At 37.1% G+C, this 23,177-nt stretch overlaps 2 protein-coding genes across 5 annotated transcripts in view; one reads left to right on the top strand and one right to left on the bottom strand.

Annotated features, from left to right (window-relative positions):
* Positions 1–19,197, top strand: part of LOC149829309 (serine/threonine-protein kinase EDR1-like) — a 64,977-nt gene extending 45,780 nt beyond the window's left edge. Inside the window, exons 7-16 of one of the 4 annotated variants that reach the window (XM_090018031.1) lie at positions 484–524; positions 3,655–3,723; positions 3,839–3,939; positions 6,190–6,268; positions 6,353–6,451; positions 6,848–6,916; positions 7,027–7,076; positions 8,036–8,212; positions 9,919–10,030; positions 16,155–19,197. In XM_090018031.1, coding sequence (XP_089874157.1) covers positions 484–524; positions 3,655–3,723; positions 3,839–3,939; positions 6,190–6,268; positions 6,353–6,451; positions 6,848–6,916; positions 7,027–7,076; positions 8,036–8,212; positions 9,919–10,030; positions 16,155–16,292 — 935 coding nt within the window. In that variant the 3' untranslated portion in view covers positions 16,293–19,197. Of the gene's footprint in view, positions 1–483; positions 525–3,654; positions 3,724–3,838; positions 3,940–6,189; positions 6,269–6,352; positions 6,452–6,847; positions 6,917–7,026; positions 7,077–8,035; positions 8,213–9,918; positions 10,285–16,154 lie in introns of those variants that run through there. The other 3 variants (XR_016434438.1, XM_090018032.1, XM_090018033.1) reach the window with 3 other exon arrangements.
* LOC149829308 (uncharacterized) lies at positions 11,199–20,947 on the bottom strand. The gene is made up of 5 exons (XM_090018034.1): positions 20,846–20,947; positions 14,454–14,498; positions 12,326–12,434; positions 11,976–12,240; positions 11,199–11,528 (listed from the first exon to the last, which is right to left on the bottom strand). Exons 3-5 carry the CDS (start codon positions 12,346–12,348, stop codon positions 11,346–11,348), a joined length of 471 nt encoding a protein of 156 aa, XP_089874160.1. The 5' UTR covers positions 12,349–12,434; positions 14,454–14,498; positions 20,846–20,947; the 3' UTR covers positions 11,199–11,345.
* Between the last annotated feature and the right edge of the window lie 2,230 nt (positions 20,948–23,177).

The following is a 23,177-nucleotide window of genomic DNA, read 5'->3' as shown; positions in this document are numbered from 1 at the left end:
TTTGAATTTTGTAGGTTTGCCTTTTCCTGTTTCCTTTTGGAGCAGTTTACGTATGGCATGTAATCTTTGGAGTCAACCAAAAGTCAACTTTCGTACATTTGATATTATCATTTGAACCAGTGTAAAAGGATGATGAACTTTAGGATGAACTAACATATGGTATATGTTTATCTTCTGGTCAATTCAGGCTTTTTGAGCCTGCTGTTATCCAACTCAAATGTTGATATTTTGATGAGAACTATGTTGGCATCAATATTCTGTTGGATGAAATTATGTAGAAAATTCTATTCAAGTGTTGAACATTGTACATAATGCTTATCTTGGGAAGTTCAACATTTCAGCCATTTGAGTGGCCTATGACCTTTAAGGACAAAGTATTATTGGTTGAATTATCCATGGGTTTGAACCTTCTTTCTCAAGATCTTTTTCTTCTTTTCCCGTTTAGAGATTCAGAATATATGATGCATTATTTTCTCTGTGTAGGTTCATATGGAGAAGTTTATCATGCTGATTGGAATGGCACAGTAAGTTCATCATTTCTATTTGATGTTCTTTTTCCTTTTTATTCATAAGTGCAGGTTCATATGGTTCATGTGAAGAAATGAACTTCATTTGGCCTACTTCAAATCTCCATTTTTCTTTTCTTCTTTTTCGTGATTAGCCAAATCTCGTGGCATATTGTGCCCTGGATCTGATTTGTTCATTCATTATTAACACCAAACAAGTGATCACATCCACATCACAAACAAACCAATATATAAGACATAAAAGTCATCACAAGAACCAGTTGATGATCTAATGGATCCAATATAATAGATAAAGTCACGACAAGAACCGGTAGATTAGCTAATGGATCCAATTAACAAGTCATCACCTCTCTCTCTCTCTCTCGGTTTCTCACTCTCTCTCTCTGTTTGCTCTCTTCATCCCTCTCTCGGTTTTCTTCTTCTCTCCCCCTCCCCCCCTTTTGTTTTTCTTTTTTCCTTTTTATTTCTTCTTCTTCCTGCTTTTCCTTTTTTTTTCTTTTTCTTCCTGTTTTTCCTTTTTTCTATAGTTTATGTTTTTCAGTTATATATATATATATAACTGATAATCTTGTGTTTCAGTTATATATTATATATTCTGTATTTCAGTTATTATAATATGTATATTATATATATTCTGTGTTTGTGTGTTTCATATATATATCATGTATGTATATTTGACCATTTGTTCTCTGTATCTTTTCTCACACACACACAGATGCTGATGCACACATGTATATCTGTTTTCTGTGTGTGTATATATATATATATATATATATATATATTAACATACTGTAAGCATATATTATATATGACTATATGTAATTATGTATATGTATATATTGTATAGTTTTTGTGTACTGTTTCTGCTTTGTATTTCTGTTTGTCTCAATTATTATCTGTTTTCTTATCTTTCACACACACACTATATCTGTTTTCTGTCCTAATTCTTGGCTCATATAGTTTAGTTTTAGGATCTTTATAGTTTAGAGATGAAAATTATTAGCATATGAGGCGTTTAGTTATCATGAACTATCAATAGTTCAGTTATGACTTTGATTTCAATTTAATATTAAGGCTTTAATTGTGTTTAAATTATTTAGTTGTCTTTTATTTACATTGTCAGTTGCATAGTTTGTTTATTCACATTGTTAGTTGTATGGTTTGTTTATTCAATTGTTCATTTATTCTTAAGTTTTTTACCAGGTTATTTAATATAATTGCTTTATAGTGTTCGGCGACGTGTTTTGTCTATTGCATATTGTTGATTGATTTCATATTGTATACATGTTATTAATTTTAGCATTTTGTTTACATTTTTTTTTAATTGGGGTACCGACTAGTCTACCTAGTCCCACCTAGTCCCCGACTAGTCTTTTTAGGGGCTCACCACCTAGTCACTGCCTACCGCCTTTGACAACTAAGGGTACAAGTACAACCATTTTTATGAAATTTTGAATATAACTTGTATATAAAGGGATATGGAACAATAGTCAAAATAGACTAATAGAGTGACTGTGTGACATAGCTTGTTGGATAGTTATGTAGGTTGTAGTATAGCAATCTTTTATGGTTCTTTTTGCTTTTTGATCACTATCTTGCTTAGGTGTTGATTTTGTCTTTAGGAAACCGAAATCCAGAATGCCTCTCTTCTTAATTACCTCTGATAATCAGATAATATGCTATGTTATTCTTCAACAGTGATTGCCATGAGACTGGCTATGGATTGCCAGAGATTGTAAGCTTCATAGCTGAAAATATGGCTATGGATTTGCAATTATTTTTTAATATATCTTCATAGCTGAAGATATAGAGGGTGTATCATAGAAAAAAATCTATTGCTAGGGTCTTTAGTTTTTATCATTATCTTAGACAGGTGCTCCTTTCCCTATCATGAAATTAGGCCTCTACTTATTTATGTTGACCATGTGCAATGGATACTAAATTGGCTTATTGTGAAGAACAGAAAGTCTTGGACTTTCTGGGTGCTTTTCTATCAACTGGATAGGTAATTATTATGCATCTCCACCATGGAGCTTTGACCTTGATCCACATGTTGAACACCTGTTGGACAAGCAACCAAAGTAGTATCATTGAGTGAGACCTGAAGTTCAACCTCATCAAATAAAGTGGATACGTTTCACATCAACTGATTGGTGATGATGTTGGTGGTGACCCTTAGTTAATTGTGCATATCAATGTGCTGCTTTATGAGGGGCTTGAAGAAAATTGTATTGTAGAGCTATGTCACGTGGACTCTCCATTTTGGCCTCTGACATGGTTGTAGAGTTGCGATCAGGAAATGTGAGGTTTTGCTTTAGAGTAGGCTTGTGCCATATTTTGTGAGGTTATGGACTTAGCTTTTATTCATTCCTTTCAATTTATATCAGAAACAGTATTTATCATGGTAGTCTCTTTCATTTTAATTTCTTTTTTTCTTCTAGTGTTCTTTATGAGGTTTGTGGGATATGGAACTGAACATTTGGATTTTCTTTGATACCCAATGATGCCAGTAGAAGAGCAAACTTATCACTAATGCTTGAGGACTGTCAAATGCTGTCTGTCACAACTTTCTAATGTATTCTCTTGAAATTTGTGTAGAAAATTTTTCTGAAATGTATGATAGTTTTTCCAGATATCCTTGTTTGTTTCACAGTTTTCTTGTGTATTTTCATGAATTTATGTTAAAATTTTTTCCGAGACATATGATAGCTTTTCCAGAGCTCCTTAGTTTTTGGGTTTTTTTTCTTTGGAATCCAGGTATCCTTTTTTGTTTCACTTTTTGGTTAAATTTAACATGATGCCTATTAGTTAAATTCAATATGATTATGATCAGCACTTTTTTTTGTTTTTACCTCGGAGAAACTGCCCCAGGCGCAGAGTCCTAGCCGCACTGGCTCAGCCTGCCGTACTTACGGTCGCTGTCCTGTCAGCGTAAAACACTGAGGGCTTACCCCTTGACAACCAGGGAGTTACCAAGCTTTGGCTTGTGCAGGGGGTGATGCCCATGGGATTTGAACCTAGACCGCCTGTCAAACGCTCTAGGTCCCATCCCACTACGCCAAACCCCTTGGTTCTATGATCAGCACTTATTTTGAGTGTTTTATGGTGGTTTGATTTTGAATGCCAGGAAGTAGCTGTAAAAAAGTTCTTAGATCAGGAATTCTCTGGGGATGCACTGCAGGAATTCAAGACTGAAGTAAGTTCAATGTTTCCTGTTTTGTAAGCAATTTGCAGGGTTCTGACTATATTTTGCAAAAGTGCTCAAGTTTGCTTCTACTGAGAGTATAAAGGGACTGTATTTCTTATGTCAGGTCAAAATCATGCGCAGGCTGCGCCATCCAAATGTTGTTCTTTTTATGGGTGCTGTAACTCGTCCTCCTAACCTTTCTATTGTCACCGAGTTTCTTCCTAGGTAAATTCAGTGGCTTTTTATTAAATCTATTTTACCTTCCTGGGTAAATTCAATGGCATTTCTAAGCTTTTATGAAGATACCTAAATGCTCTTCCGTGAAATGTAATGTTCTTTAAGCACCAATACCATGTAAAATGCCACTCAATCATTATCAATGATACATTGCTGCTATACGCAAGTCCCTACTGATGGTGAACATTCAAATTCCAAATCAACACAATTGAACAGAAAAGAGTAAAATGGAAAATACTCCGGGTGGCCAAGTCTATTATGTCATGAAAATGCTGATTTGAGGATGATCATCAATGTGTTTGAGCTTTAATTTGATTTGCGTCAACTGTTTGAGTTATGGCAGCGTCTCATGGTTAGTGGAAACAAATTGAGCCCCCATTGAAAAGGGTGATGTTACAAAGAAACCTCATGTATGTTGCACTCCAACTTATCTCTGTCATCCTTTATTAGATGCTAAATTGATGGGGTAGATGTGCTCTTAAGAAAGGCATGACATTGCTTTGATTTGTAAAAGCATGATGCAGGCTTTTATTTCCTGCCAACGATGTAACGTGGGTGCTTCAAAGTGGGTTCTAGACCCATCTTGACAATGGTACTTCATTGGGTATGGGTGAGGGCACTTTGGGTCTAATCCACTGCCTCTTTTCATCCATTTTAAGGTGCATAAAGGGTATATATATATGCATACCCTTACCATACTTTTAGAGATTTCGGTGTCTTACCCCAGGTACCCCACATCACACCCATGCCTGTACCTATGTGACATAACCTGCTGATGAGATGAAGTAGAACATCTTATACTATAGTTACATTTTTTGGTGCTTCCAACATCCAAAAGCATCTATAGCCACTAGTCCTCGACTAGTCGAGTTACAACACCCATAAAAAGAACAAAATTTGGATATAAAAAAAGTACACAAAATATACATAAAAGTATGTTTAATTCTTTTACTAATAAGATGATTTCATTACACAAGTACAAAATTACACATGCTTTCACAAAATATATTAATATACATAGCCAGAATATACATATATATATTCAATTATTCATAACATATTCAGTATAATCAACAAAATATGCTTTCAACCTTTCGCAGAAGCACAATAACACATACATATTTAAATAACACATTACATAATTCATAATGTTAAACATGCTTTCAGGCTTTATAGAAAAATTCATCAGAAATAAAGTGACACACACATATATAAAAAACATAATCAATTAAAATTAATTGTGCATGCTTTTAATGTTTCACAGAAAAAATCCTAAAAGCAAAGTAGCACACACACACATATAAATATAATAATTAATCATGTTTTCATGATTTCATAGAACAAATCACATAAACACATGCACATACATATAATTATATATATACAAAAAAAAGACTATATATATATATGTATATATATATATATATATATATGAATGATAAATAACTAAACTGTCCTCATGCCTAGGCTGAGGCAGCTTAGTCACTGACTAGGCGCCTTAGTCGGTGCCCAGTCGGCAAAATTGGTACCTTTTAAGGTACCCACCTAGGAATTGCAAAGCCTAGGCGTTTTACTTAGCCTAGACCGACTAGGCAGACTAGTCAGGGCTTTTGACTAGTCCCACCTAGTCCTCGACTATTCGTTTTAGGGGTCTACCGACTAGGCACCCCTAGCGCTTTTGACTACATAGCCACTAATATCCATTAGTGCTTTCAAAAAGCATTTTTTTGGTGATGGATATTTTAGTTCATGAGGAAGAGGTTTACGTTTCCCAAGGGGGATCCCATCTTAAACCATATCATTCATTAAACGGAGAGTTTGGGCAAAAGTTAAAGTTGATCCCTGTAATATGGAAAGAAACTTGACATATGGTTCCTACCCTTTTGGGAAAGAAACTTGACATATGGTTCCTACCCTTTTGGGAAAGAAACTTGACATAAGATTATTGCCCTTTCCTTTTCTAGCATTATTATGGGTAATTGATTGTTCATAACTTCAGAATTGTCAAAGATCATGTTGTTGATGTGATGTTGCCATTATCCTGGACCATGCCTTGTAGTGATGCAACTTGCAAGCATGCAGGATTTGATATTAATGTTATTCCTGAGAATGATCTTTGAAAGTATTTTTCCTTCCCAGCTCTCCTACTGTTGACTTCTGAGGAAGTTGGATGACTATTTTTCATAGGATGGTATGGCATATACTTTATTGGCTTGGCATGTTTTCTTGTTTTTCCAGAGGGAGCTTGTACAAGATTCTTCATCGTCTTAATTGTCAGATAGATGAGAAAAGCCGAATCAAAATGGCTCTTGATGTGGTATTGGCCTATGACTCGCCTGTTTTGTGTGCGAAAGTTCACAAGTTCCCAGTTGCCTGATGTGAAAATTTTTCTATTCAACAGGCAAAAGGGATGAATTGCTTGCATACTAGTGTACCAACAATAGTTCACCGTGACCTGAAGTCACCAAATTTGCTCGTTGACAAGAATTGGAATGTTAAGGTACTAATGGCAACAGATTTTAATAGGTCCTATGTGAAATTATTCGTTTTCATAATTCTTTTACCACATTTTAGTTTGATGTTTTTTATTCATTTATTATGTCTGTAATACCATATGAAAAGCAGTGGAGTACACTAGTATGATTCAAACATTGGTGCTGTTTACTGATGAATATTGCCGATACAAGATCTGGCTATAAGCTACTTGCTGAATCATTCTTGTGCAGAATATCCTGTCAAGCAGATGTAGTAGGACGTTCATCTTGAGTGTAACTTGCACTCAGATCTCAACAAGTTTTTTTATTCTTGTCATATTTTATCAAAGCCTTAAATCATATCATTGCAGTGTTTCAGTATCGCTTAATTCATTGAAATGTCCATGCTTACTGTCTTGCAGGTTTGTGATTTTGGGCTTTCACGTATGAAGCATCACACATTTTTATCTTCCAAATCTACTGCTGGAACTGTAAGAACTAGAACACATAAGCCATGGATTGTTAAGTTGCCTGCCAAAATTATGAATATGCATGATGTGGGGAAGAATGTCTTATCTGATATCATTTTGTGTTGTTTCAGCCAGAGTGGATGGCGCCTGAGGTTTTGCGCAATGAACCATCCAATGAAAAGTGAGTTTGAAATTAGTAATGCCTTCCTGAACTATACATATTGATGGTATTTAGTTGATTTTAGTTTGTGTTATTTATTATGAATCTTATAAAAGATCTGAGTTTTCATTGGAATTATTCTGGTAAATAAGGAAAAAAGTATTAAATACAATTAAAGGTATCACAGGTGGACCTCCTGCACATTAAGGTCATGTTTGCAATGCCCTGTGATTGTAAATCACAATCACCATACTTCCTCATGGTTAGTGGAACATGAAAAAGTAGTAGTTTTGAGTGTGATTGCTTTTGTCCCTTTGTGCCTTGAAACTTGTGAAAGTAGATAACAAGATTGACCTTGTGATCTAGGCATGTTTGCAATGCTTGTGGTTTTGTAAGTTGTACAGGTTTCTTGTGATTTTGAATCACACTTTAGAACTTTCACAGGGGCATTGCAAACACACAAATGACAAAACTGTAACCCATGAATGTGATTCCATAAGTGAATGTTGAAGTCTCAAAACTTGTTAAAGTTTTACACAAGTCTAACCCTGTGAATAATTTTCACACGCATTAGATGCTTAACTGTGAATATGATAAAGCAGTGACATGACATTACATGACACATTCTCACATGATGGATTTTCACACAAGTCAAATTCAAAACCTAAAAGCAAACATGAGAAAGTTCATGCCTGAGAATGTGAATCACATAAATCACTTTCTCAGAGACAAAACATTAATAGATCAATAACCTGTGATCAAAACAAGCATGCCCCTACTTTATCTGCCTCTACTTTCTCAAGCTTTTACTTTCTCACCTGTGACCAAAACAAACATGCCCTAAATAATAAGTCCATGGACAATGTAGCACGGAAGGAGTGGACTCTTTTACTATATGACTCAATAGTTTTGCTGCCTCAAGAATATGACTAGGAATTGTACTGTTATTTGTGACCACTAATTTACTAGATTTTAAACAGGTGTGATGTTTATAGCTTTGGTGTCATACTGTGGGAGCTTGCAACTTTGAGAATGCCATGGAGTGGCATGAACCCGATGCAAGTGGTTGGTGCTGTTGGATTCCAGAATCGTCGTCTTGAAATTTCCAAGGAAGTGGATCCCTTGGTTGCGAGGATAATCTGGGAATGTTGGCAAACGTATGTATCTTGTCCTTGATTTAGTTCATTGAATCAAATTTGAATACCCATTGGATTGAGAAAATTGTCTTTTATGATAGTCTTGTTAGTATTAGGATGTAAATATTTCAGATTTTAGTGAGATCTTGCTGGAATAGAATCTGACCTGATCAAATAGCATTGTTGGATTCAGGATTAAACAGTCACAGGCTCAGAGGCCTCTTTAACTGATGTGGATCTGATTAGCTTCTTACTGTTACAGGGCCTACATTTACAAATCAATAATCTAGTTGGGCTTTATTGACCACAAAGCCAATGCAGACTTCTTTTAGTATTATATATTTGGAAACTTCCATTTAGGGTCCAACCTTTTGCCCCTAATCCCAAAAAAGGGCTTCACTATTTCCTGATATGGACCTCTGTCTTTCTGAAAACTGTCAAACAGAGTCCTGTACTCTTACCATTAATCATTAACTCAGGTTACATCTCAGTTAAATTGAGTCAAGTGACAGTAATATCCTCAAATGACTAAAATACCTACCTTTTCTTTTTATGAGGGTAAATAACCCCAAAGGGAAATATAAAAACTCAAAAGAATCATGTTTTCAAAGATGTTGGAGGTTCACCTGAGGTCTCTATTTGACAATGTTCAGAAAAGGTCCGGACCATTTTTGGAATTAAGGGCAAAAGGTTGGCCCCTAAATGGAATTTTCCCCATATATATATATATCTTTTAGCATAAAAAAATTGTCGTCCATCGTGCGTTGACCACGGATGGCAGGGAGAGCTGTTGGCAGCCAACCCTGGCCAACACTTCAGCGCCGTTCATCGTGGGCGATGGACGGTGCTAAAGCATCCCCGCGTGCGTTGAGTGTGCAAAATCACCCTTTAGCGGCGGGCGCTATCCACCGCTAATGGGTCCTTTTAGCACAAAAAAAATTGCGTTGTCTATCACGTGTGCGTTGATCACGGTTGGCAGCTACTCACTCCCTATAGACGCCTTATTTTCCCTTTTTTTGTCTGACTAAAAGAGGAGGCTTTGCTTCTAGGAATTCTTATATGATTAGGAACCAGATTCAGAATGTTCATATGATCGAGTCTGAACTGGAGGTACTGAATTGCTGCTTAGGTTGAATATGGGGTTTGATTGGAACATGGATCCTGCCTATGGTGTTACTTTAGCTATCTATTCAGCACAGGACTACAGCCAGTTTTAGGATGTGATGGAAATGTTTTGCTGTTTAAATACCCTGAACCCAGTAGTTACCAAAATTGCCTTACAGTACTTATTATAATTATCAAGCAGGTGCTTCTTTTACTCAAATCAACGGACTATGATCTATAGATTGCCAATGCTGAGCAGAAATTTGATATTATTTCCGGCTAAGGTTTTAAAAAATACTTGCCTTTCTGATAACAAATTTGTTGCCCCTTGTTTATAGATTTTATCTGCTTAAGTAGTTCCTTCTCCTGAATGAGAAATATAAGCTTAAAAATGGGTTCCTCTATCGTGGCCCACCAACCATGGGCCCAAGCTGCACTTGGTTGGCAGAGTCTGGTAAGCCTTGCCTTGGCCCAAACTGTCACAGACCATTCTTTGATTACAAGTTTTGCTGTCAACTATTTGAGAAGAGAATATAATGCATGGACACAATGCTCCTAGGTCTTGATGATTCTTGTATTGTATTGATTTATCATTTTGTTGATTACTTTCACTTTCAATGCAGTGATCCAAATCTGCGCCCTTCATTTGCTCAGCTCACAATGGTGCTTAAGCCCTTGCAACAACTTGTCGTGCCGAATCATCAAGACTCACAGAGCTCACATCTGCTGCAGGAGGTCTCTGTAAATTCTACTCCATAAGTCTGTGAAAGAACAAAAGATTTCGGATAATTTTTGTAGAGTCAAAGTTAATGTATTCATGTAGCTCGTGTTGGTGTGTGTGCATAAGGAATTCTTGTGGCGCATCATAGCGGCAAAGAAGGAAGCTGCTGTGGTCTTATACAGGGGATAGTGTTGTTCAGGGGGAGTATTTGTAAATTGTATATGAAATTACAAAGTAAATAATAAACATGCTCCTTTGCCCCCCCCCCCCCCCCCCAATCAATCCGTGTTCATTTCTGATTTGTAAGCTCTTCGAGATAAAACTATATATAAATCTGTTTCCAACTCTGCCCAATAGAAAAAAGGGAGAAAATTTCTAAATGCAGGTGCAGAATGCTCTAACGAAACCTTTCTGTATTAGCAAAAAGCTGCAATCTTACCCGGGGCTCCACTTGTCTGGTAGGAGCAGCTAGTGCACGTCACCTTGTGTTGGGACGTTGCAGGTTCAAAACCCTATGGTATAGTTGTATAGCTGGTAGAGGTCTGCCTAACAGGTTCAAAACCCAATGGTATAGTTGTATAGCTGGTAAGGGGTCTGCCTAACCCCAGCTTGCCTTTAAAAGAAAAGATGCAATCTGCTTGCTGCATGATACTACAACCAATTCATGCAGGAAACTGCTCAAGCAAGCATTACATAAGATCGACATTTTAACTGAAGCAAACGGTCAATCATTGCAATGGGAAACATAGCTAGTTGCATTTCCCCACTGATTTGAATTTACATTTTGATCCTCCTAAAGTGACACATGGCTACACTTTAGAGTACCGTACTCTAGCTAAAACTCATACGTGCAAGTTTTATTTCATCAATTTACCCCCAAGATATCTGTTCAGGGAATGCACTTTTGATCGAGTAGTTTCGACAAAAACTCTCAACCGTGACATTTGTACACATTGTAGTTCATTGAATTTAAAGCCTTAAAAAAATGCTTATACATGCAAACGGATGATCTAAAACTGTTTTTGACTAAACAAACCATATAAATAATATATACAAGGGTGATCCACAAAAAACTCAAGATGGTACCAAACGGGCTATTCACTAAATGGTATGGTATGCTCGAGGGTAGCCAATATTTTCCCATATATACATATACATAATCATACTTGCAGTGCACTTCTGTCTTTTAAATGCAAACTAAAGCTTTAGGAGATCATATTTTGCAGGAGAAATCTGTCAAAAAATTAGGAAACTCAACATTCCAATTTTCCCCAACAAAGCGAGCAATTTTCACACAAATTTATGGATGAATAATTTTCTATTGAATTTTTACTCTACAATTTCAGCTCTTAATGATATATTTTGAGCAAGATGATTCTTCCGGTGAAGTCTTCTGTGAGCCCGACTGTGTCTTTTAGGTGAAATGCTAACAGTTTCAGAGCCCCTCTCCTCAGAAACTGAATGCCCCAAAATGCAGTCTAGAGGGTTTGCAACAAAATCCTCCTCGGTTTTCTGGTACACAAACAATTTATATTCAGAACCACAGTAGTCCTTAGAGCTCGATGAACTAATAAGCACTGTTTTTAGATTTAAGAGCATGTTTGAAACCATGGCAGTTGGAGAAGTAGCAAAGCCATTTTCCCAGGTGAGAGTTTTCACATAAGGCTTGTGAACATGTGATTTATTTTATCATGGAAAAATGATCTGAAAGTTTCATAGATAAGAAAAATTTTCTGTGCATGTTTTCCAACTCTCCTAGGAAAAAAAATTTGAGCAAAAATTTCAGGGGCAGCGGTCTGCTTTACAGTGATGGTTGAAATCATAGTTTTCAAGTCAAATGGAAAATCCATTCAAAAGCAAGTATTTACTTTCCGTGGACAAAAAAGGCGAAAGACTTGTTGGCCGTTTTCAAATTGAAATTGTGATCATATAGCAATTAGTGTGCTCAGTTATGCTTACAGGGATCTCCTTTGGTATGTAAATGAACTTTTCGTTTAAGCTTTCTGGCTCACTGCTGCCATCATGTTTAGAGCTGGTTTTCTCATGAACTTTCTCTTGTTCGTCCTCACGAGGTTGCGGAGCAGTGTTGTCTCCATAGAAATGGCGCTGGCGCCATCTTGACAATGGTTTTTCAGGACAGGTGTCATTGAATACTTTCTCAGAATAGAAATGCTTCTTAACAAGCTGCATTCTCCATGGATCATTCTGATACTTGGTCAATATTCTGCAACAAGTTACAGTGACATGATTCAGAAAGTATAACAATCTCTCTCTCTCTCTCTCTCTCTCTCTCTCTACAGATGACATACATCTTTGCAAGCTCTCGCTGCATGCGACTTCCCTCTAGTGCAAGAATTTGATCTAGGCATGAATTATGACATCTGTCAAATCTCCACAAACCAAAAAGAAGAGCAGCACCTACAGTCAGCAGAAAATAGGAACTATGTAAATTAATATCTTTACGTTGTAATCTCTTTCTCTCTGAAATGGTAAATTCAAGCACGACTCCTAAAATCTAAACAGGACATGCAAGAAAAGATAAAAGGTAAAAAAGGCATTTAAAAAAAAAATCAAAGATGTGCCAGGGTCATCCGATGATTACAACATGTCACATGATCATGCTGCACTTGATGCCTTTTCAGCTACAAGCACAAAAACATTTTCAACCTAGAGACACTCCACTGCATCTTGACAATAATAGAAAGATCACAGACAATAGACTATATAGAAAAAGTGGGGCCAAATAGGGGTCTAAGCAAACAAATAACGGGAGGGAGGAATCATGCCTTTATGTTGCTTTGGGAGTTCCCTTTAGAACTTTAGCAGGTTTATGATTACCACGTAGAACAGAAAACTGAAGCAGCCATTTGCATTATGACTTTTCTTTTAAGATGGTGGATGTGGGGTTAATGTAACAGATAGTGCCATAAGATACAACTCAAGCTGGATCATGTCAGACTAAGACCACTCTAATTTGCAAGTAGTTCATTTGGTTAAGCATATAAACTAGTGATATGCAAATGTCTGTCCAAAGTGGATGACTATGATCAACTTTTGCTGGATCCAGAAAAATGGCTGGCTTAGCTAATTCCTTAGAATCAGTTCAACCTGTTAAACTTGGTTAATATTGGTCCTACTTTCTGATGATACTCCACCTATCTTAATCAGTATTCAATGGAGAGAATTAATCTTCATTGTAGGGGTTAGCCTGAAGAGAGCCCCTACTCTTGGGAAAAGAGAACTCTGTTCAAATTTTCAAGCTCACGCCATTTGACAGAGGGGAAGGATTAGTGTGTTTGCTCACTGAAGCAGGTCTTATGTGAACTGAAAGGATTTGCAGGCCAAATGCACCAACTTTGCCAATATCGACTTGGATGCTTATTAATATTCAGCATGATGAGTTGACTAAAAATCATGATTTTAAGAGGAATCATCTTCTTATGCATGCAGTTTTACTCGTTCATGGAGAAGAACATAGCTCTCCCATGTAACCTCCCTGTAACCACATTACAACATCCTATCAAGATTGCCTTATAAAGCTTGACACGGTGAAGATTGGAGGAAGAAGATTGATAATTGCAACCAATAACGACAAAAACCTGATGCTGCAAGCTTGGAAATGCAGGTGCACAACTCATGATAGAATTGGGAGCTGCCAGGCCACTTCGAGTTATCTTGCTTTATTATTTTCTGGCTTCACAGTTAGACATGCACACGACATAGACATCCATCCACCCGCACATGCATATACTCTTTAAAATGTAACAGAGAAGAAAAACTCTTCAGGTAGAAGGGGCCCATCAAAGATGAGAAAGAACTGCATGTTACAAAGGCTCTGTCACAAGACATGGATGAGACCACTGAAAGCAAGGATATCTACATTCTCATATAAAAATACATGTATGTCTAGCCACCAATAATGGAAAAGAATAAAATATCCCAAAGACACAATATAACTAATGTTCCCAAAAGAGGTAAAAGGAAATGAAACCTAAGTGATAAGAACATGAGAGAGAAAGGCATAATATTAGATTCTATTGCATCAAGGTGCACAATATCACCCTAAAGAACAAAATGAATACAATTTCATACTTCTGAAGACATGATCCTTAAGCAAAGATGAGAGTAATTCAATATGATGGATCTCATGCAGGCTGCACAACATGGCGCACTACCTTTTCCTTTTTCATTTTTTCACCAAATGATTCTTGTACCATGTTATCGGAATGAGCAGTTAGATATCTTGCTAGAAAGATTTTCAGTTTTCACACGTAACCCACAGTTGAAATGGCAATGATGAGGTAAGCACTATCCTTGAAAGTTTGCCATTCAAACAAACAAATTCAATAAAATTAAATCATCGACCATCACGCACAGCCAAGCAGCAGCTCGAAATAACATGATTAGAGTGAACTATGCTAAGGGATAACCAATTACCTCCAGATAAATTGATTCGATACCTATAGGCAAGCCCCTGTGTTGCTGTCAAATTGAAATTACACTTCTTTAACAAACTACAAAAAATAGTGCATTAAATCAAGGCAGACAAGCAGTCAAAGTTCATCTATCTAGAACACTATAAACTATAAACAAAAGATGTGCCAGAGCGAAGAGCAAAGCATAGTGAAAACACCAGAGCAAAAAATAGTGAAACAATATACAATGGGAACAAACTACAATGATGGAGTGCACTAAAACCAGGAAGCTATGAACTTAAAGAATCAACCCTTCTATATACAGAGGACTTGCCAGCATCAAGACCCAAACATGATGAGAACACCATACAAGGGCTAAATAGGTGGTGATGACAAGGCCAAGGCCCTTCTGAGTGCCATGAGTGTCCGGAGGGACAAGAATATGTGCATGGATAATGCATCGGTGCGTGCACACACATGCAAAAATAGATGCATGTATGCATGCACATGCACTACAGGGAAAGAATTTGGCAAGAGAGAAGTTATTGTATGTTGTGTATTACATTAGGAGACGCGTTACTTCTAGTTATGAGTATTACAAGGATGGTAATACCAATGAGAAGAAAGAAGTATGTATACCTACAATTGAAATACTAGGAATATGACCCTAGAGGTATCTTGTTACATAGACATCTTGTTACAAGAACATGTTTGGGTGTTGACCCATGGTATCAAGAGGGTACATTGAGAGGTTATGTGATGTATAAGAAACTTTAATTAAAAACAGGATACACTATATGTTGTCACGAATGGTGACATGAGCTCGCAGGTGTTTGTGGCTTGAGCGGGCTTGCCAGATGTGAACATGCATATACCAACATCGTAGGAGAATTTTTGCGACAGTTGAGTGAGCTCATGTCATTTGGATCTAAGGGATTTGTCCTCCTCCACGGGGCTTAGCGGACTCCGATACTCGAGGCGAAGGTGGAGCAGTTGCAGTATGCCTAGTAGTGCACTATGTCGACTACAGGGAGAGGGATAAGGTCCAGGACTTTAGTCCCAGTGAGAGGGATGCCTTGACGAAGAGTCCTGGACTCTGGTACAAGCATCACAATAACTATCAAGAATTTTATAAATGAAATGGATGAATAAACACCTCTTGAATAGACTGGTGATGCCCATAGTACCGAAGGAGTGGTGCCCTCCTGGTTGTAAACGAGATCATAACAATAAATATATATGGTGCATAACATGTAATGCAATAACAATTAAATAAAAAGATTTAATAAAATATTCATGCATGTAGGTAGACACAACATGAGTTTGTGAGTTCAATGCATGGCATACCTGAGGGTCGACTCCTGAGTTGGGAGAGTCGACTACTCTTCGGTTTTGGTTTGATGCTTTGCTCTGAGAGTCGACCCCTGAGTTGGGTGAGTCGACTCCTCCTTATTTATGTTTGGTGTTACGTTTTATGTTGAGGGTCAACCTATGGTTCAACAAGGTCGACTCCTCACGAGTCTCTTTTTCAGTGTGAGTTCTCCTAAAGATCGACACCTAATGAGTTGAGAGTCTACTCTTCCTACTTGGGAAATGAATTTTTGGTAAAGTGACCTTTCAAAGTGACTTAATCTCGTGTTATTACCTTGTGACACTCGTGTTGAGTAGTTGGATCACACTAAGACGTATGTTATCTCACCCCTTCAATTGTTACTATTTTCAGGTGCCCAACGGTAGGCGAATATGGCAGTGGAAGACACATGGACAGCTCGTGGACATTCAAGGATATGGACCCGAGACTGCTTCTATAATTTTGGAAACTTTGTACATAGATGTACATAATGATAAACATTTTGTATAAGATACATTTTGTGAAATGAATGACCCTTATGTTTTGCACAAGTGTGCAAATTGTCCGGTGAATTTTGGATCCTGGTTTGGAAACCTGCGTTCAAAAAGTAGTTTTAAAGTAAGAACAATCTTCCGCTGTGTTTTTGAAAAAGAGAAATTAAGGAAAAATAAAATAGTGAATTTTATGTTAAATATTTCAAATATCGCCCTCGGGGTTTACACCATATCTAGCAATTTGATTTCAAAAACAGTTTTGAGTATCAATATTTTGGTGCAATCTAAACACTTTCGGTCCCTTTCTAAAAATATGCTTTAATATTTAGATGTATTGATCCAAATCATGTTCTATGACAAATGAACCATGATAAATCCATTTATATAGTTTATATGCTTAAAAGTGCATGAACTGTCTCTTAGAATACATATTCACGCCAATTGTACTCATTACCAAACTCTTGGTGTACACATCCACACCAAAGACTTATCTAATAAGTGTGTACATGGTGATTGAAAAGAAAAAATTTACATCATGAAAGTTGCATCTGTTATCTGTTATATGTATAGGGTTAAAAGTTGCTGCAATCGTTTGTATGTTCGATCGACTTAGCAACTTCCTTTTTTTAATTTTTTTGTTCCAAGTGACCCCGTGGATGTGATCTACATGTTTTTAGTGGGAACCAGCTTTAAATTCGCTGGAATCCGACCTGTGTACAGGCTTTTCCGGTGTTGCAAAAATCAACGATTGTAAATGCACCGATTATTCTAGACTCAAAAAAACATATTTTTTAATCGAAAAAGCATGATCCAAGGGTTGTTTCCCACTAAATCAAGCATGCTGAACACATCAACGAGTTTAGATTGAGTAAAAACAACTTGCATTGTGAGATTCCAACTATATTAAATATAAAACCATATATATAATTATATATAAGCTATTTCTCCCGATATTATAGGTTTGGTGATAAATCTCAAAAAGAACTCGGGGCTTAAAAAAATAAAAAAATATATAAAAATAAAAAAATAGGTAAGAAAATATCATGTTTGGATAATGAAATACATATATAATAAAAAATAAGTAAAAATGCAAAAATAAAGAAGAAAAACACATTTAAGATGAAAAAATAAATAAAACAGTAACAATAATTGATAATATTGCAATATTATCAATTTGGTGATATTTTCAAAATATTGTTTGTTGAAAATTCAATGATAATATCGCGATATTATAAAAATATTGCCAATGTCTATGACAATGATATATATATATAGGGAAGGGGGACCATCCGGCGCACCAAGACCGTCCAATTGTACCAAATCGAATGGTGTTGGGCTGTGTTGTACGTATCTTACCGTATCGTACGATACAATAAGATAGGTATCATTACTATGAGGAATATTGACATGATACATACACAAAAATTAGAGATTTATATCAAGGTAGTGTCAGAAATTGATGTGACGCCACAGATCTATTCAGCAAGAGAACATGAGAAAGGAGAGAAAGAAAAATAGGAACTTCACGGCAGCCACACATGGGTTTGGCGTGCCCTAAACATCTTATATTAATTTATGTTACAAAAGACATAAAAGCCCTTTGGCAAAAAGGCTGAATTACAAACATATCCTATACCTACACAGTACATAAGTTTACACATAAACATGGATCTGGATCTATTTCAGACCCGATCCAATACAAGAATAAATCACGTGTTTTCAGGTAGATATCAGGCTCCGCACTCCTCTAACAAATATGAAATCAGATGATCCAGCATGGCAATGGAGCACTCAAGTAATGAGTGAAAACTGATTGAAAATCGAGTGCAACTATTGCGATCCGATAATATTTTTGTTTATGTAATATGATAGTACAAGTCGTGTGGCATGTTTTTAATTGCAAGATATTCAATATCTTGCATTGTTCATGTGAGATAGTTCATGTTTGATGATGTCTTATACAACTCATAGAGACACAAATGTTTCATAAGTGATTTTGTGCAATTCATTATTGTTTCATGTGCTATGATTTTTTTCAAATTTTTGCTAGTTTTTTTTTTCATTAATTTTTTTATTTTTTTAAAATTTTATTAAAAAAACATGATTTTTTACAATACAATATGTATCTTATTTTGGGCCTGACTGATATGGGTAACAATACGATACTTACAACTCTCTCTCTCTCTCTCTCTCTCCAACCAGCAGTGTGACCCCATCTCCACTTCCCCGCTCTCCACTTCCCTACTATGTGCCCCACAACTCTCTCGCTTTCCACTGCCCTCTAGGCCACTATTCGGCTGACGGATGAATGGCAGATGCCTTCCCCTTCTCGGCTGTGTAAGTGCCCCACCACCCACTACCCTTGTGCCTGACCTCTTTCTTTCACCCATTGAAGTCCACCCCCACCCTTGTTTCCTCTCAGGCGGCAAACTGGACGACCACCGGCCTATCATCCATGTCACATGGGTACATGGTGCGGGTTTCAAGATACGACACAACAAATCAAATTCAGAAAATGTGGGTATAGGGGTACCTCTCTCTCTCTCTCTTGATATATATATATATATATATATATATATATATATATATATATATATATATATAAACATCTTTTAAGGTAACTAAAAGCAAAAAAAATGAAATAAAACATAGAAGTAAATCAACTATATGCAAACAGTAAAAATGATTAGGAATGCAAATATAAAATACAATCAAATGAAAATATAAAATCTAGCAATGATACATACAATAAATGAAATGAAGGAAACAACAAAAAAAGAAGAAGAAAAAAACAACCATAACTTAAAAAAAAGTTTTGGGTTGGGTCAGGACCCAACCGACCCACCTTGCACTTGGTGCGTGGGGCAGTACTAGCGGCACCTGCCGCATCCGACAGGTGAGCCAAGCCCCATGATGTACCCATGTGATATAGCCTACCATCAATAGCCATAGGAAAGCTCTCTCTCTCTCTCTCTCTCTCTCTCTCTCTCTCTTACTCTCTCTCTCTCTCTCCTTGCTGATGGAGATTGGCTCACCGGCTGGCTGCTAGTTGGATGACGGCAGGGGGGGAGTGGCGCTCAGGAGCATCCGATCTGGTGGAGTCAAACAGTTCTAGGTGCACTGGATGTTTTGGATAATCCATACACTGGATGGTCCCATATATATATATATATATATATATATATATATATATATATATATATATATATATATATATATATATATATATATATATATATATATATAAAGGGTGTCAGCGGACCTGGTTTACCCAGACCAAACCCTATAGGGTCCGGGGTATTGTGACAAATAAGAAAACCCGATTAAAATACGGCTCCGATTAATACATGGGCCTGACCTGAGTTCTGACTAAGACCCACAAATTTTCAATGTAAAAATGATAAAAAATATTATTTTACCGGGTATGGCCTGGGTGTGGTTCATGTAGTTCTTATCGGGTCCGGGTATGGTTTATCTTATAGTAGACCCGGGTCCGAACCCGATACCATACCCAAAAATAGGGAACAAGTCTGGTTCCACCAGGGTCCGAACCAAACCTGACCCATTGACACCCTTTATATATGTATACACATAGAGAGAGAGAGAGAGAAGCGGGACCGTCTAAGTCAAGGAAAGTCCAAACCTTCCAAACCACTTTCAAGAATCAATTCTAGATGTGTGTTTTTGCAAGTCTAAGTGCACGAACGTGATCTATATGGTCAAAAACCTAAGAACCAACACTTGGATAAAGTTTTTTTATTGCATAAATATGACTTTTATAGTCCAAAAAAAATTCAATTTTTTTTATTTTTAGTGCATTATAAAATCCTATTTACACATCAAAAGAACTTGATCTAGGTGCCGGTTCTTAGGTTTTTGACCATGTAGATCACATTTGTGCAGTTAGATTTGCAAAAGAATACATCTGAAATTGATTTTTGAAAGTGGTTTGGAAGGTTTGGACCTTTCCTTGGTTTGGACGGTCCCTCTTCTCACTATATACATATATATATATATATATATATATATATATATATATATATATATATATATATATATATATATATATATATATATATATATATATATATATATATATATATGTGTGTGTGTGTGTGTGTGTGTGTGTGTGTGTGTGTGTGTGTGTTGTCAGGCCTTATTAGCTTTTTAATATTTTATTGCATGTCTATACTCTATAGATCAGAAAAATAAAATGTAAAAAAAAAGAGAAGAAAGAGAATCACATTTAAACTATGTACATATATAACTAAAAAGGTAGTACCAAAATGCCATGATAATATCAACATTTTTAAAATGTGATATTTTGAAATATCACAATAATTTATCTCCGAATCATTCTTCTAATGTACTGTTATAATATCAGTGTATTTTCAAATATTACCTGTATTTGTCACCATAATACATGCATGTGTAGAGACATATGTGCACACACACATACGCAACACACACACACACAGGCCCAATAACATAAGAATTTTCACTACACACATTACAATCCTATACAATGTGAAAATTTTGAGTGCATAAACAGTAATCTATTTTAGCTACCTGTCCAAGCAATCCCAGATGCAAAACCAGCACCAAAAGTAAAGTCTCTCACTGCCTTTGCCTTACAAGTTTGAAGCACATGCTCCTCTTCTTGTGTCAATTTATCCTAAGAATCCAACAATAACACCAATAACACTGCAAATCCGTTACAATGGTCAAGGAATCTATCAGTTAAATTTCGAACAACTCACACAGCATTTCTCAGAACCAAAAGCAGAGAAGCAGAGAAGCAGAATGTTCAATATCATCTATCACAATACACATCCCACAAGACATTGTTTATGCGTCAGTAACGTTAACAATTACACATTCGGCAGCTCAATGACTAGCCACTAAAAACTGAAGACTCAAAGCACAAAATAATCAGATAGTGCTGCTAAACATGACAATGGCAGTGCAGTAAACGTTAAAACATTAGAAGTTAATTAAAGTTCTAATCCTCTCCTTATCTTTCTCGAAACGAATGAGACGCAATCAATCCATTGAAATATTAATTGGGCGGTCCCCGTATCAAAATAAATCCCTTTAAAAGATATTATTGCGCATGAGTTCCTACCAGTAAAAACAAAACTTTCTCTGTTGAACCAAAAAAGAAAACATTAGAAACTTGAAACCCGTAGATCCAAAATCCAAAGTCGCATACTAAATACCAAGATATTTCCACAAAATCAATATATTTCGATCCGAATCCGAGACAAAAAGATCAACATAAGCAACAAGGGAGCTCCTAAGAACCAAGTTTGAATACTAAAAACGGAGAAGAAATTGAAGAAGGGAAAGTAGGGTTTGCTTCACATCTTCTTTTTCAGGATATGATTATTAGAAAACGGAGTGTAATCACAGGGATGCCAGCAGAATAAAATTCAGTGATTTATCAGAAATGTGAATATCAACATTTCCGAAAAAATGTATAATTATCCTTCTTGACCGTATCGGAGCCAACTTCTTCCTTTTGATCCCAATCCAACGCGAAAGGAGAGAGAGAGAGAGAGAGAGAGAGAGAGAGAGAGAGAGAGAGAGAGAGAGAGAGAGAGAGAGAGAGAGAGAGAGAGAGAGAGAGAGAGAACCCTAACCTTGCTCGATCTCAGAATATGCTCGAGCTCCAACATCGCCTCTCCCATTGTTCGCTCGGTCGAACCAGAGAGAGAGAGAGAGAGAGAGAGAGAGAGAGAGAGGCTTTTGGGTAGAACGTTTATATTTATACAGCAGCATGGTGACACAAATATAAAAACGGAAAAATAACGGCAGCCAATTTCACCTGAGGAATTGATTTTTTTTTTGGTTTTCTCGTATTTTTATTGACAAGATATCAGAAAGAAATTTAAAGATCAGGAAAACATGTAACCATGAATAAAAATTCTAAAAATATAAAAACTGGTATTTTGTAAATTATCTTGAATATATCAACCATTTCTCATCTTGTTTAAATGAGGATATCGAGATATTTTGGTTGCTTAAAAAGGGCGACAAAAAGGTCGGTTTGTTTCCGATATTTTCACAATATCACCTATGTTTGTCAACATGTGTGTGGAGTTGGTAAATGGGCTGGAATCGAGCTTGGCTCATGCTCGTGTAGGGAAGGCAGTGGACTGAGGCGGGGTGGGCGCCCCTTTTCAAAATCTGAACCTTCATCCCCGCCTCCATCCCCGCATGAGGATGAATTTTAATCTCCGCCCCGCCTCCATCCTCGTTTCATGTCCTCCATCTCCGGTTCAAACGGGGGTGAGACAGGGCGGGCCCCGTTTCCACTCGATCTATAGTCTTTCCTTAAAGGATTGGGGACAGGGCGGGAAAAGGCGGGGATTGAGATAGACAAGGCGGGGCAGGGGAAAGCATAAGTTCATCCCCGCCTCCATCCCCGCACGAGGATAGATTTTAACCTTCATCCCCGCCTCCATCCTTGTTTCATGCCCTTCATCCCCGATCCAAACAGGAAAAGGCAGGGTCCCGTTGTCCCCTGGTCCACTGCCATCGCTATACTCGTGGCGGGTTGAGCCAAGCTCGGGTGCAAGCTCATGAGTCATGACAAGCCCTTGTGGGCTCCCTCTTCCAAGTTTGTCACTTGACATAAAAACACCATGGCTTCAAACTTATCTAGGGCTGGTAAGTGGTAAACGAACTGAGCAGCTCGTGGCATGGCTTGGTTTAGCTCGCCTAAGGCGAGCTCGTGATCATCAAGTTGGCTTGGCAAGACAAGCCATGAGTTGCTCATAAAGTGTAAAACCCAGAAAAAAAAACTTGGATTCGGGTCAGATCCGGACCCAACGGAGGCACCACCTCCCTCGTGTCTTCTAAAGACAGCGAGGCAGGGGAGGGGTTTCAAATAGAAACC

Source organism: Nuphar pumila, chromosome 9 (assembly GCF_984573655.1).
Source record: "Nuphar pumila chromosome 9, dmNupPumi1.hap1.1, whole genome shotgun sequence".
Taxonomy (NCBI): domain Eukaryota; kingdom Viridiplantae; phylum Streptophyta; class Magnoliopsida; order Nymphaeales; family Nymphaeaceae; genus Nuphar; species Nuphar pumila.
This window is presented reverse-complemented; position numbering and strand designations above follow the sequence as displayed.

Coding starts and splice junctions, on each gene's coding strand:
- LOC149829308 (XM_090018034.1), bottom strand. CDS start 12,348: ATGCAGCGAGAGCTTGCAAAGAT. Junction 12,241..12,325: donor CAGCGAGAGCTTGCAAAGAT/GTATGTCATCTG, acceptor AACTTGTTGCAG/AATATTGACCAAGTATCAGA. Junction 11,529..11,975: donor ACATACCAAAGGAGATCCCT/GTAAGCATAACT, acceptor TTTGTGTACCAG/AAAACCGAGGAGGATTTTGT.